This window comes from Falco cherrug, chromosome 5, assembly GCF_023634085.1.
Source record: "Falco cherrug isolate bFalChe1 chromosome 5, bFalChe1.pri, whole genome shotgun sequence".
Lineage (NCBI taxonomy): Eukaryota > Metazoa > Chordata > Aves > Falconiformes > Falconidae > Falco > Falco cherrug.
The window spans coordinates 36,973,788-36,989,152 of NC_073701.1; the positions used below are offsets into that span (position 1 = coordinate 36,973,788).

The 15,365-nt window shown below is 42.9% G+C and overlaps 1 protein-coding gene across 14 annotated transcripts in view; it reads right to left on the reverse strand.

The window, feature by feature from the left end:
• Positions 1-15,365, reverse strand: part of TCF20 (transcription factor 20) — a 150,168-nt gene that overhangs the window by 33,630 nt on the left and 101,173 nt on the right. For 13 of the 14 annotated variants that reach the window (XR_008732647.1, XM_055712862.1, XM_055712861.1 and 10 more), the window contains one exon: positions 5,715-11,354. Coding sequence is in view for 13 of the 14 variants with exons in the window: in XM_055712862.1 (XP_055568837.1) it covers positions 5,715-11,318 (5,604 nt within the window). In the remaining variant the exon portion in view is untranslated. The remainder of the gene's footprint in view (positions 1-5,714; positions 11,355-15,365) is intronic. The other variant, XM_055712863.1, reaches the window with a different exon arrangement.

Genomic DNA, 15,365 nt, shown 5'->3' on the forward strand with positions numbered 1-15,365 from the left:
AAAACTGCTACTGCCCAACAGCAGTGAAAAATTCAGATATCTAAGTTACCAATTTGCAAAGAAAGACAGACAGGAACTTCTGTGGGTTTTAAGAACTTTCTCCAAAGTCAGTCTGACCTTCTGAACAGGCTGTTAACAGTCCTAAAGGAGGCAGATTTCTCCTCTTGAAGTAAGCAGGAGGCTTTCAGAGATAATCCATGGAGCTGGACAAACAAAATTCCATTTTGGTGAGAGAAAGCCCAGAATCTCCTTCTATTATACTGTAGGTCATGGGCAGATTTTACCCTTCACTGCTTATTATTCTTAAGTTCTCCTGACTGAAGCCCAAGACAATCCTTTCAATAAGAAGCAACATAGGAAACAGGTTCCAAGGACTTCTTTCCATGTATAAGGATTAAAAGATTCCTCAAGCTAGGAACGAAGCAGAGATTGATGAGAAAAGCATTACATTCTTTAGACCTTTTCAAAAGAGATCTTTAAAAGAGAAATAAACAAGTATTCCTTTCACAGGGAAACAAGAGCTACACTTATCTTCAGCAAGGTCAATTCTTACAGTAGGGAAGGGGGAGAAGGAAAAAAAACCTACACCAACCACAAGACTCCAAAACCCGTAAGTAATACCTGTACTAAGCCAGAGCCTCTGCCTTGCAAAAAGCAGTGCTTTATAAAACACGTTTCCAAGAAACAACATACCACTCCTAGTGAACAACTTTTTAGAAAACAATAGAACTATTTTCTTTGATTCTGCAACTCAACCTAACACAAAGAACATTCTCTACATTGTTCTACTCTTCACTTACAGCTAAAACTTAATACCGACAATAAAGACCAATTCTTTAGAACATTAAATCTGCTGACAACTACCAAAGTAAACCATAATTTTGCTCGTTTCAAAGGTAACCAAGATTTCATCTTGCATGAAAGTTTCTCATGAATAGGAAAACAATGAGAAGATAAACAAGATAGGAAGCTGTTTCTTAAAAGTATGTATAGCAACTGCATGCAACTGTTAGTTTTCCAAACGTATAAATGCAAAGAAATGCTTGTCATGACTGTAAAAAGAGAGACAAAAAAATTTCCAGAGGAAGAATATGGATGCATTTTCAAACCTGCTGCAAGATTCTTAGTATCAGAAGGCAAAGATCTTACCTGGTATCATTATAATCTGCTTTATCTAGTCTAAAACATGTGTCTGGCCACCTTCAATATTTGAAAGCATTTTATAGGCAACAGGATCATCCAGCACTAGGGGGACAGTATTTTTTTAGATCAAGACACTTCATTAACCTTGGAGCCAAAAATTACTAACTGCAAGAAAGCCAGTTAGCACCCTTACTATGGTTTAACAAGCAGTTTAAGAGAGAAACTACTTGGCAGGTAGGTCCACCTGCTGGGGTAACTAAATTGAAACTTAAATTAAGGACTATTAAACCATTCTGCATCTGAAGCAGTCCAGTAAATCTGATCAGCTACTCATGTTCTTAGAACCAAGAAGCCTTCTAGAGTGGCCAGAATAGGAGGAACAACTTTTTGCCTTTGAGAAAGGCAGATTCTAGCACTTTGGAAATCAGCTGGACTGCCGCTTAAAAGGTAATACATTCACACCATTTCCAGTCTAGGGTGAAATCAGACTTTAAGGAAAGGTCAAAGCTCAGGAGAGTCACTTCACAGTTTGATAAGAACGTATTGTCTTAAAAAGGTTTATCTCAAATTCTTCTAGAGCATTTAGTGTATGTCGATCTTTCAGCAACCTCACAAACGTTCTAAGCCTTGAGATTGACTACAAAATTATTCTCAAAAAAGTGTAGCGAGACACAGACATTTATTCATATAAGGACCAGAAAATTCAACATAACAAGAAAAATGCTTCAAATTCCTTCCTGAATCTGGAAGGCAAGGATAAACAGAGGTGTCGGGGGGAGGGGGGAAATCTATAAATTTCCATGTGAGAAAACAGATGAGTTTGTGTGAGAAGAAATACAGGGAGGGTTACTTATGCCACTACCTCTACATCATGGTTCAATGGTTTATGGTCTAAGACTAGAAGTTTAAGTTTCTATGTCTATAGTAGGATGCTGCATAAGCAACAACAATAGAGCCAGATCTCAAATAGAAAAATAATATTTCAACTCCTTTAATGGTATGGATTCAGTTTAAATTTGGTGAGCATTTGCCCTTTGTGGGTATTACAGTGTACAAAGATTTTAAATTATGGCAGTATTTCATTTGCAGAGAATGTGTTACACACATGAATTATTCACTTGCAGGCTCACGACCCTTCATATACCATAAACTAATGTCCTTTCTTACCCTAGACCAAATCAAAGACCTAGACTCCTGTATGCTTGTGCACACATCTGTCTACTCTCTCCGGCTAGCAAGTAGTTACGTGATTGGCACATCTGCTTTTGCAGGACACTAGCACTGATGGACCGCACATCAGAGGGAACAAAAAGAAAACGCACTTGCAAATCAAGGAAGAGGTAAAGAAAGAGCATACGCAACAAGCATAAGAAGTCAGCCGTCTGAGCCAGAAGGCTATCCTCAGGCAGCAGGGCAAAGGAGTCTAGTTCAACAGAGCCTTCCCACTGCCTGGGGATGGCTTCTGGCAGGTACACCTCTGAATATCCTGACTGCAATCTTCATGTTGCACATAACTGTCCCCTAACTGAAAGGGAGGATATACTGCTTCCAGAGAAGAATACAGCACTCAAATTTGCTACAATAGGATTAAAAGGTTAAGGAAAAAATAATGCTAGGAGAAAACCTATTCCATTATTTGTGACACAGGTGAAAGAGAAAGATGGATTACTCTCAGGACGTAATGCAGAAGAGCCCAGCATTCTGCTAGGATACTTGTTAATGTATTCGTATAAGACATTATCAGAATAAAGCACAAGAAACACACAAGAAAACAGTCCCTGCCTCTGAAAGTTTAGATTCTTATAATTAGATTAAAACCAGACCCAGACAGAACAGTGGAGAGCACCAAAATGCTACATATTACTTCCCATAAACAAAGTAAGCATTATTTCTTACAGCCTTAAATACAAAGGATTAGGAAGAAATAACTTCTAAATCGAACGAGAATGCGAATCCGAGTGACAAGAAAATCAGAACAAGATGGCAGACAGTGGAGTAAGGATGGTGTAGATTAAGAGCCACATTTTGAAGTGACAGTCTAAGAACTCACTATGAATTCAAGAACAATTTTTAAGTTTGCGGCAGAACACATCATGATTCTGGAGCAAAAAGGAAGCTTCACAAGACTCTAGAAAAAAGTGACCAGGTTATCAAAAGCTACCCAAAAGCATGGTATTCCAGGATAAAAAGAAGGAAAGCACAAGCAGAACTTCAATGAAACCCACACAAAAAGCTGGGAGTAATAAACAGCCTCTGCAAAAAACAGTGGAAAGAAAGGAGGTAATCAAAAGAGGACACAGACAGGAAACAAAGATGGAACAACACTTCCAAGAGCAGCACAGCTGATAGTGACAAATGTAGCTGACAGGGAAAGGAAAACGAAGTACTGGATCTGAACCTTAGCTAGGAAAAGATCACCATAAACACTGACTATAATTGTAGTAGAGCACAATTGAAGTTGCAGGCCAAGAGCCCCAGACAATGCACTCAAAGCACTTTGAGATGAAAAAAGGAAAGGAAATTAAGAGGTAGTTGCAAAGGCAAGCAAGGCCACAGGCATTTTGTACAGTTCTTTTTTGAAAGAATGGAAAACACTCATGTCTACAGGTACTATCAGGGAAAAGCAAAGCTAGGAGTTGAGCAAGTGATTAAAGGAAAGAGGTAGAGAGAAAGGACACAAGGTTCAAGCAAGATAAGGAGATGTTCTTGTATGGTGCCATAAGGGCAGATGAAAGGGTTAAGAAGAGGAGAAAAACACGCCACCTTCTGTGACAAACATAACAGTTGGAAAATAGCGATAAAGGACAGGTCAAAGTGTATTCAGTCAGAAAGTCATTAAGATCCCATGCAGAGAAAGAACTAGATGTCAAACAACATGCAAAATCCATATAAAAATGTTGTGGTTAACAGGCTACTATTCAACAAGTTTGATTAGAGACCATCAGCCTGGCATATTTCTGCCAGGCATACACCCTTTGCAGGTACAGGAACACAAAAAGGATGGCTGGAGGATAACTCAAGTGGTTCAAGAACTTGCATAAAAGGCATTTGCTGTTGGGAAAACAAAAATCATAAATGAAATACACAAGCTAAAAACAGGGAAAAGGGAAAATCAGGCTGGAATGATCCAACTTCAAAATAGTGGTGAACTACAAGACATACAAAAGCATGGCCACATGGCAAGTAGAATCCAGAGGGTGGTGGAAATCCCGGAGGAAACCTTGCCGTTATCAGACAAGAAATTCAGCAGTTGCATCAGAACTAGCACAAAGGCATGGCTTGATGAAAACCAAATGAAATTAACTGACTTTGTTTAATGAGAGGCTAGAAACAAGAATGCAGGCCTAATCAAGTTAGGGCAAAGAAGCATGTAATTACTGTCAAAGAACAGTGAGTGAAAATTCAGAACAAGCCAGGAATCAAACTTGAAAAGAAAAAGCTCACAGGGAAGAAACAAGCATGCTGGATGTAACAACACAGAGAGAAGAGAAGATAAAAACCAGATCCTAACACTGTTTAGAAAAGGAAAAATCTGAAGGAGACAGGAAAAAGTAGTCTAGTGCCTCTTCCACAGTCTGGCCTAGGACAGAGAGCACAAAGCAAAAGGTAACCATAAAGAAAGGGATGCAGCACAGTGATGATGGCAAAACAAGCCATGTACATGCGGTTTTAAAGCATCAGCTTCTGTCTCAGAAAAATCAAGAATAGCAAGGATCTCCAACCACAAGCAGGCAGTTGTGAATAAAGTTTTCTCCTTGACCCTGCTTTGATTTTACCTACTTCTTTTCACTCATACACTCACACTTCGGAGAAAGTCAATTATCAGTATGATGTGCGACATAATTCGTATTGAATTCATCAATAATAAACCCACCCATGATTCACTCAATGCTTACATACCTCTCTGCAATTCTACTCTATCCACTTTATAGCAACTGTAAATTCTCCTACGGCCATGTAATATGTATTACGTTCACGGAATAACTTACGTTGGAAGAGACTCCTGCTAAAAGCAGAGCCAACTGAAGCTAAAACCAACTTCAGAGGTCAAGTGGGGTTTGCTTAGGGCTTTGTCCAGTCACATTTGTGCACCTCCAAAAACATATTCCACAGCTTCTCTATCATTCACCCTCCCTCAATCCGATGTTTGACCACCTCCACTGTGAAATTTTTTGCCCAATACTGAACTGGAATTTTCTTTGTTGCAATTTGTGTCTGCTGCCACTTGTCCTTTCACTATATGACCCTAAGAAAAGCCCTAGAAAATACTAAATATCTAATAGGACAGAATAAGGAGGGGGGAAAAAAGATCACTGTAGTCACGACGAAGCCTTTGGACATCCAGAACTTTTAGTAGGTAATGAGCATCCAGCTTTTTGATGCCTGAAAAATTTGTCTGGTCAGGTGCGGCAGAGATCTAAATGAGGCCATCAAAAGGACATCACTAGACATTTATTTAAGATGAAAGATGATTGTTAAGACACAGGAAAAACAAGAAACAATGGTATTCCAAATGGTATGCATACTGCAAATGAAAAAAATAATTCTGTATAGTAAGGTTAGGTACTCACCATCTCTCTTGCAATCTCCACAGCTTCCTGCAGCCCATAGAGCCTGCCACAGACCAGGTAGATCCCATTGGCCCAGAGAATACAACCCTCATGGACCCAAAATTCATTGCTGTCAAGAGGTAGTTCAGGAATTTGTAACTCCAGCTCAGTGCCACCTTCTGAAGTGGGCATAGAGGGTTTTGTGTCCAAAGGAGTCTTTTCACCACCACTGCCACCATCAGTGGTTGCTTTTTTACAAGAAGCTCCCCTTGAAAGTGACCGAGAGGCTCCGCTACAGTCCTCAGAGCGGTGCCGCCTCTTAAAGCGGGGATGAGCAGCTAGGCTTCTTTGTTCCTTCTGTTGTTGCTGTTCCTCCTCCTCTTCCGTATCTGTCTTGGAACCATTAGAAGCACTTTTGTGCCGTACCTTGACCTTGCTCTGCATTTCCATGGCCCTCTTTGGAGGTGGGTTCTTGGGCAAGGTGGCTGCGTAATCCTGGGGGTAGAAAGGACCAAAGAGGTCACCCATGTTGCGATAGCTGGCCCATTTGCCACACAGGCAGCAAACCAGATGCCCTAAGACAGAAGACTCTGTTACTACAGGGCCCTGCAGCATGAAAGTTGAGGTGGGCAGCACTTTGCTCTCTGCGTTGCTAGGAGGGGGTGTTGAAGACCTCTGTCCTTTCCGACCCCTCACCAATTTGTTCTGCTCCTCTTCCTCTGCATTAATGATTGTGCACACAGCGCCTAATTCACACTTGTTTACCACATGAATATAAGGGAAAAAGGACTTGTTCTTGGAGTCAGTTTTATCTACAGACTGGGTAGCATATTTAAGCTTGATCTCTGGTTCTTGAGGCTCCACAATTGGAGCAGCCCGTCTAGGCTTCCGTTTCCGTGGCTGCGCTGCAGGTTTTCGCCTCTCCCTCCTTTGCCTCTTCGGCTTTGGCTCACCACCACCTACCCCTTCTGAAGACTGTGAAGGTACTGGTGGGGGTGGTGGGGGCGGTGGCAGTTGCTGCTGTTGTTGCTGCTGCTGCTGCTTCTTCTGCTTGTTCACGCTCCCAATTGGCCTCCCCTTTTTCTTTCCAGAGGGAAAATATCCCTTTGGAGGGAAACCATCTGGCTTGGGTGAAATGTTTGTCACATCTCCATCTTTTTCCTCAGACTTTGGATTTGGTTCAGAAGTAAACACACTCGAAGGGGAAATTGTTTTTGAGTCTGAAAAAGTCAGAGATCCACCTCCACTTACAGATCCATCAGACCTTCCCTGACCACCTGACTTCTGAGAAGGTGGTGGTGCTGCACTGGATCCTGCTCCTTCTTTACCAATACTGGCAGTTTCAGGGACCTCTTTCTTGGTTTTATCATCCTCACTGCTTTGCCACTCTTCTGAAGATCTTGGAACAGTTATTTCACCAGTTGTATCCTGGCTTGCTGGCCCCACTTGATCTGATGATATCTCTCCTTTTCTCTTCTCAGCCTCTGGTCCATGTCCAGACACACCTCCCCCTTCAGGTCCACTCTTAAGGGACAGGATGTCATCAAGAGTGACAGTATCTGCACCAGTTTCAGCACTGTTGGTAGAAACACTTCTCCTAATATTGGGGGATGTAATTTTTTGAACAATAGCTTCCAGTTTTAATCCTCGCCCCTTTCTTGGGGGCAATATTTTGGTCTTAGCCGGGCTTGTGAGGGAAACAGCAGGGCAATTCCTATTATCAGGACTTGGCAGGTCCTTGAAGGAATCACCCTTTGCTACTGACTTGCCAACATCTTGGCTTTGAGATGAATGGGCATAGGAGTTATACGTTTTATCAGTTCCTTCTTTTGCTGAAGTCATCAGTCGCCCTTTATCTTCACTGCCACTGTTCTTCGTATCCTGTGGCTGTCTTTTGGTAGGGATGGGCGAGATGAAAGAACGGACTCTTCTCCTCATAATTAATGGATTTTGAGGAGACTGGTCTTCCTGGCCAGGGAGCCTGAGCATGGCGTTACTAGGCTTGGGCAGATCTGTAGATTCCTCTCGTCGATGCCCATCGCTTTCTTGAGGACAAAATCTTTTTTGGTTGGCTGCTCCGAGAGGGCCACTGCTTTTGGCAGGAGAAGTTTGCCGAGAGAGGTCCCAACCAGATTCGTGATGCTGCAACTTCTGGTTGCCATGTTTCAGTTCAGTGCATTTGCTCTGAGTACTGTCACTCCCCATAACACAGCGCCCAGCTTCCTGGCTTCCAGTATCATGGTAAGAGCTACCTTGAAGGTACATCATTCCATCCTTGTCATTTTTTAAGGGACTCCTTACTCTTTCCAGAAACTGCTGTTGTCTTGGGCTCTTCCTTGCTCCTTCCTGCCTGTGCTGAGCTGCAGCAATCACACCCTGAGCAGTGCTGCTTGCCCAATCTTTGTATTCTTCCTGCTGTTGCTGGTATATCTGTCTCTTGTAATGATACTGGGAATTTAAACTCTGGTTAGGGTCACCAAAAGCATGAGGCCTAGCATTTGTGTGATATGCTGAAGCCAAAGATGGGCCTTCTGAATTCTGAGGGTAAGCAGAATGCAAGGAACCTCTGTTAACTCTTTCAGATAGTGTCATGTGTGGGTTCATGTGATGCAGATCTGTCCCTGGGCCTCTGCTTCTGCCTGGTGACATTTTCAGCTTATCAGCAAGGTCCTGAAACTGAGAAGGTGATTTACCCCTGCTGCTTCCAGTTCTGCCAGGTGCTCGTCTCATTTGTGTTGATCTGCTGTCCTGCTGGGGAATGTAATCTGGAGCAGCATCGGAGACGGCAGCTCCGGGGCTAGCGTTGCCTCGGAAAGATTCATGCTTGATGCCAGCAGGATGACAATGGTCTCCTGTTTTTTTATTATTGAGACTAGCTGAGCTCTTTGACTGTTCAAAATCTTCTTCTTTTATTTGCCCACTGTGAGCTTTCATCTTTGTTTCCATGGATACTAAACCACCAGGGAGTATTACTGACTGACTTAAACCAGGGGCAAGACGTTCACTCCTTCCACTTCTGGCCTCAGGACCCATGTGCCCCATTGGGTGAGGGCCAGGATCTCTGACAAGTTGCCTTAATGGAGATATGTCACAGATCACTGATCTCCTCTCTGAGAGTGCTCCTCCTTCATGGGCAGAAGACTGAGACTCCACATCAAACTTTCTAGCAATAGGGTAATCAGCTAGATTTATCTGCTTCATGTCAGAAGCTGTGCTGCTAGACTTCCTATCCCACGGACCCCAGTGAGGGCCTTCCAGGAGAGACCCCATACTTTTATTTAAGAGGCCTCTATTGGTCAATTCATTGGTTTGACTAATTAAGATATTGGGCCTCATGGCTCCCTCTAAACTCCCAGCCATCCCAGAATGCTCTTGTGCATTCCTAGAATACCTTCTGTCTGGATGATGGTGGTACCCCTGTAAGACCTCCTGTAGGAGGCTGGGAAACTTCTCATTCCGGCCTTTGCGCTCACTGTGCCCTGGAAAATCCCCTTTTTCTTGACCAGAAGGATACTGTGGAAAGCCACCAATATTTCTCTGTATGCCAGCTGCTATACTATCCTTGTAGCTGTATCTTAAACTACCAGGAGATTTGGAAGGTTCTGTTCTTGCAGGAAAATTTGGCCCAACAACTGCATGACCAGGCTGGCTGTTCCCCTCTCCATTGTGGTTAGTGTTATCTCCACTTTTGCTCCCTTTACTTCCTCCTTGAGTTTCTGCCTGTGCCCCTGTATGCCCAGCTTCTTTCGTTCCACTAGCACTAGCTGGTGCCTGAGTGGCTGTGGAAGCATCTTCTTGTGCAGGTTTATCTTGTCCGCCTGACTTTTCTACTCTTCCTGTCATGGCTTCCCGGGAAACAATCACCCCAACTGCCTTTTCATTCACTTTTGGGGCATTTTCCACGGCCACTACAGCTTCCTTCCCATCAGGGGAGGCCACCTCTTCCCTAGCTGCTGGGCTGCTGCTGAGTTTTGATGGCTCATTCTGAGAGCCTTGTGCTGGTGAGGAGTTGGATCTCTCCAAGTTACCCCCTTTGTAAGTGTTGTCTGAGCTGGTGCTTTGGCCACTCAGCTGTCTCACCCTTTCCCCATGATCCTCTGAACTACTGGAACAGCCACCATCAAGGGACTCTGCCAGGGGAGACTTGAGCTGCTCCTCTGCCTGAGAGGAGCCTTCTGAGTTGGTGCAGCTGTCAGCCTTCTTAGACGAGGATGACCTTTTGGAATTTTTCTTCTGAGGTGCCAAGGCATCCGAAAGCAACATGTGCTGGACTGTATTGGGCAGATTGGCCACTTGAGAACTAAGAGCACTCAGGCTGCTCAGCCCTGGATCTGTGAGCCTTTTTTCCTGCAGTCCTTCCAGCCCAAACCCTTTGAATCCCCCTGCATGAGCATTGGGGCTTGGCATCATAGATGGCGTAGGACTAAGCTGAGGCATCATCTGCAGAATTCGGTTTCTAGAACCCATAGACATGTTGCCTTGCCCACACTGGAGATTTTCTCCACCTGGCATGAGTGGAGAAGGGGTAGAGCTGCAGCTTGGAGACTGAACCACAGATGCTGCAGGAGATGGATTAGAGATTGGACTGAAGTTTTGGTGGAACTGCATCGGTGACCTTACAGGAACTTCAGTCTGGCTGTACTGTCCCACTTGACTTTGAAGAGAGAGCTTGGTGGCAGCATTTGAATACTGCATTACATGCTGAGGTGGGTGCTGTTGCTGCTGCCCCTGTTGCCCACTTTGGGGCAGCTTAGACTGCTCGAAGCTTTTCATAGGTTGAGTCTGAAAGCTGTAGTTTGACTGGGTCCCATATGCCTGTGCATTGGAACCCACAGCATGGCCTTCATACTGCGACCCAGAATTCACACTGTAGCTTCCATCATAGTTCTGTCCTGACTGGCCAAAACGCTGCGGGGAGGGGAAAGAGGAGGATGATGACGATGAAGGTGGCTGATAGTGTTGGCTGAACTGACCCACTCGTAATTGGTACCCAGAAGCAGAGGAAGGCAGGGTGGATGGACGCTGCATTGGCTGCAAGTGTGAGGTGCTAGAAGCAGACTGGCTGGAAGCCTGGGGTAAAGGCTGATGAGATTGATAGATCTGCTGTCTCAGCTGCTGCACCTGCTGCTGCTGGCCAGAAGCCTGCTGCTGATACTGGGCACTCCCTGGAGAAAAAGGACCAGTATAATCCTGTTGATAGTGTGATACACCCCCAAGGGTTGAATGCTGTGTTTGAAACTGGCCCACATGTCCCTCACTCCCATACTGACTCCCAAAGCTACCCCCTTGAGGGGGCCCATAGCTCTGTACTGGTCCAGAAGGCCTGCGCTGAGGTGGCTGCTGCCCTCCTGACACCACTGGATCTTTGTTGGCAGCCATATAGTAAAACTCTCCTGCTTCTTTTCTGAAACCTTGGTAGCTCTGATGGCCAGAGCTCTCACCAGGCATTGCTGTAGAGGCTCCTGTTGCTCCACGACGTCCACTGCCAGCACCTCCTCCAAAGCTCTGGAACATCTGGGCCTGCTGGCGAGGGCTGAACTCTTCCAGTCGGGATGAACTGTGCACTTCCTGCGGGTAGCTCTGCTGGTTTCCGTGATAACTACTTTGCTCCCGAAAGGACTGCATGCTGTTCAGCAGCAGAGCGGCAGCTCAAAAGCCCTCCTAAATGGGAGAGAGAGAAAGAGAGAGAGAAAAAAAGGTATAGCACCCATATCGTAGCAGTCACATCAATACCACTGCTCAATTTCACTGTTTTAATAGCAATTAAAATTTAGTATTTGTCTCCTACTTTCTGGTACATTAATGTGTATCCCCTCTCCTTGCAACTTTCCAGCCTTCTAGGTAGTGCGAGTAAGAGGAGTCACTCACTTTCAAGAAAATACAAGTCAGTGGCATACTACCAGTTGGGAGTGCATTTTCAGCATTAGTATTTCCCCAGAGTCATTTACCTACTTGGTTTGTTTATGTGCCCCTGAAGAAACAAACTTCCCACAGTATTTTGCAAAGCCAAGGATAACAATCCCCACCCTCCAGCTATTCTCTATGGTGAATATCAAAGTAATCAAGTATTTTGTTACAATGTTTTAAAGATGCAACAAGTACCCTGCAACACTCTCAAACCACACTCGGATCTACTATAGGAATGATATCCAAGGTCCACATTTCACTCTGCGAAAAATCACTATTACAAAACAGTCAAGATACCATTGGCCAAAGCTCAAACCAAGATACTCCCATGAAAAGGATCCATGGGAACCTGTGAAAGAACTGACACCAGCACACGCAAAGACATCTGCTCCGTGCTCTGGTCCTGCCTACTCCAGTGACACTTACAGGTGAAAACCGCCACAGCAAGACAACACATTGTATTTTCCCCCACCATCTGCTTTGTTTTAAAAGATGGAAAGTCCACTGTATTTGAGAAGAAGGGTCTACACCTTCATCCCTTAAGAGTTTAATATTACCTTGAATGAAACCTAACTGAAAACATGTCAGCCAGAATACATATTTTGGAACACCATGTATGACCATCTGCATTTACATAATCAACTCCTAAGCAAATGCACTTCAGGAAGGCTCTTGTATGTACTTCAATCTATTATTCAGTGTGTGGAATCATGACTCATCCTCAAGGACTGGAACACAGCTGCAAAATGTTTGGGGACCCTGGCTAGTCCCTCTGTAAAAGCCTGACATATCACTAGATGCATTAAGAAAAGTATGGTAATGAACAAGTATATACATATACACTTCTTTGATTTATTTAAATAAACCAATTAACAGATGACAAAAGCATTTTATTTCTGAAACACTTTGTGGTTTTCTCTTCCTGAAAACAAACTGGATAAAGCCACCTGGAGAAACTCCTTCCTTTACATAAATGTTAAGACAATGCTCACACTTTTCCAGGAAACAGAACCCCGACTTCTCAGATGGAGGACTTCCTGGAAGACTTGCCTGCATTATGTGTTGTCATTTAGCCATGTTTGGTGCTTGTCACATTCAACTGAACTCACTCAGAATTAAAGTCAAGTTTTTCTCTTAGAAGTTTTGTTCAAGTCACAGATCACCAAAGAGTCCCAAGGAAATAGGCATCCAAATGAGATGCAGGCAATGTCTGGCATCATGCTCTTTTTCCCCATCTGCCTCTCAAGTTTCGGTGGGCTTTTTTTTTTTAAAAAAAATATGTATGTTATATACAGAAGGCTCTAACTCTATCATTATCATCTTCAGAAAGGCACCTTGGATATATCTGGGTTTCTACTATCTGTTTGGGCATGCAGGCTACAGAACACACACAAAAACCTCCACTGCAATGCATGTCTCCACCGCCCCCCTCTGCTAACTCAAAGGCATCTTTGCATTGCAGCCTTAGTCGGCTTGATGACCACAAGAATATTACTGAAATGCTTATCACAATCAGAAGGGAACTTTCATATTGTTAATACTTCCAACTCTGTCTAGGAAGTCAGCTTTACTGCTGTTTTAATCTTATACTCTTAAGTGTCATACTGTAAGAGTGGTCTGCTGTTCTGCTGAACTTCCACTTTTTTAGCGTGTATTACATGAGTAACACTTCTATGAATGCCACACTGTGCTAATCCATCCAGTTTGGGCATCTTATGGATAAACTCCTCATTTTTCTGAATTACTCCCTTTCACATTTCATCACTTTGAAGCTCCTGCCCTCAACACTACGATACCCCACACAAGCACCTTTCTCTTTTTTTGTATTACTTGCTGTTAAGGTGAAAAATGAGACAAAAAATAAAAGCAGGAAAGAAAACGTATATACAAGTAGAAGGAAGTTATCAAACTAAAGGCAGGAGGACATCTACTGTTGTAGAAAGCAGCTTCTCTAGATAAGCAGTTTAGGGTTCTGCAATCGGCAACATTCACGTGCTATGAAGACTGCATGCATGCCCTGGCAGTCACATGCTTTGCATCTTCTTCTCATGAAAGCAACACTTCCATCTTCATCACAAGCCCAGTCTCTCGCAGAACCTCAGACAAATATTTTAAAATATTACTTTAATGCAGCTTACTTTGCATTGTCTGAACAAGGTCTCAGGAAGCCTCTTTCACATTACATCATACAAAAACTTTGATCACTGATGATACTCATTCTTCTCTAATACTAACAAAGGCTTGAAAATTGCTAATATATATTAGCAATGCTAGGAAACATGCTTAAGACCTCCTCAGTATTAAAAAAGAATAATTTTAATTACATAATGGAACAGAAACAGCATAAGATACCTTCAGAAACAGAGATCCAGTAAAGGTCAACCTGAGGCACAAATTCCTATCCTCCATAATCTCATCCAATCACATAATATTTATTTAGTCCAGAAGATACATACACTTAAAACAGGAAGAACATATTTTTCTCCTTAAATCTATTTATTTTTTTTAAATCTTGAATTTTACCCTGACAAATAAACGAAGTTTTCATCAGGAGAGCTTAAATTACTGGTGCCCTAAGCAAATGCTTTCCATTTTCGTGTCTCCTGGAGAATACTTGCTCTGAGTATCTCAAGGAGCTTTAGTAGAATCAGTAGAATGTCAGGAGAAAAAAAAAAGGGGAGGGGGGGAGAAAAAAGAAATGGTTTTTCATTAATAACAGGAGTAAGAAGAGACATGAGATGCTTCAATCCATTATATCATTGATAACTTAAGACACATAGTACATTTCCTGTTACTAATGTACTATAAATATAGGACTATTACAATTACTATTGTAATAATTTCTCTTAAGAATAACAGCACTGTAAAGTGCTTAGATCAAAGTGCTATGTTCTCAGCAAAACCACCAAGAATAATTCCATGAGCAAGCCTTGTTAACAAAATAGATTCAGACAGACGAGGCCTTCAAAGTCTACCTAGATCCACAGGAAAAAAATATATTTGATTAGATTTTTACTGGACGCCTTTAAAGAAAACATTTTCAGTTGGTACATACTCCTCCACATACACCAGCTGCCAACTAGAGGGTACGACACAATCATATAAAACTCTGTAACAGTGGTACACCTCTGTAATCCCACCCCTAGCAGAAGGGGCAAAGTCCTCCAAAAAGTGCTCCATGAACAGCCACAATTTACACACATTTACAGTATTTTCCAACACACCCAACAAAAACATCCAAAGCCTTTCCTATTTATTCAAAGGGAAGGCAAGATTCTGGCACAACTTTCACTACTCTAGTGTCACAATTGCACTCTTACTTTCACTACACGTGCACCCAGCTTTCTCAATAAAGCTTCATGATTCTCAAGTATTTACAGCCCGTAGCTGTAAAGCCATCAAAGTATATCCATCCAGAGATTACAGACTGCATTCACTAGTCTAAGCAGTGTCACTGTGCTCCAACTTATTTGTTTCTTCCCCAGTAGCCCAGTAATCAAAATTTGCCTTCAACCTGGTAGGAACAAAGGAAGCGTATTACAAGCTTGTGTGACTGATAAAGAAACAGCCTCACTTACGAAATCACTACACATAAGTCACAAACAGAAAGAAGCAGTAGGTCCTCCTATCCATATTTGTGAAACATCTGAAGTTAGTTCAGGCAGTCTTTCAACCTACCTTCTCCATGTGAACTTACATTTAAACACATCTACAATGCAGATTTTGTTTCTTGTTTAATCATCCAAAACAGCCTTGTAGAACTTT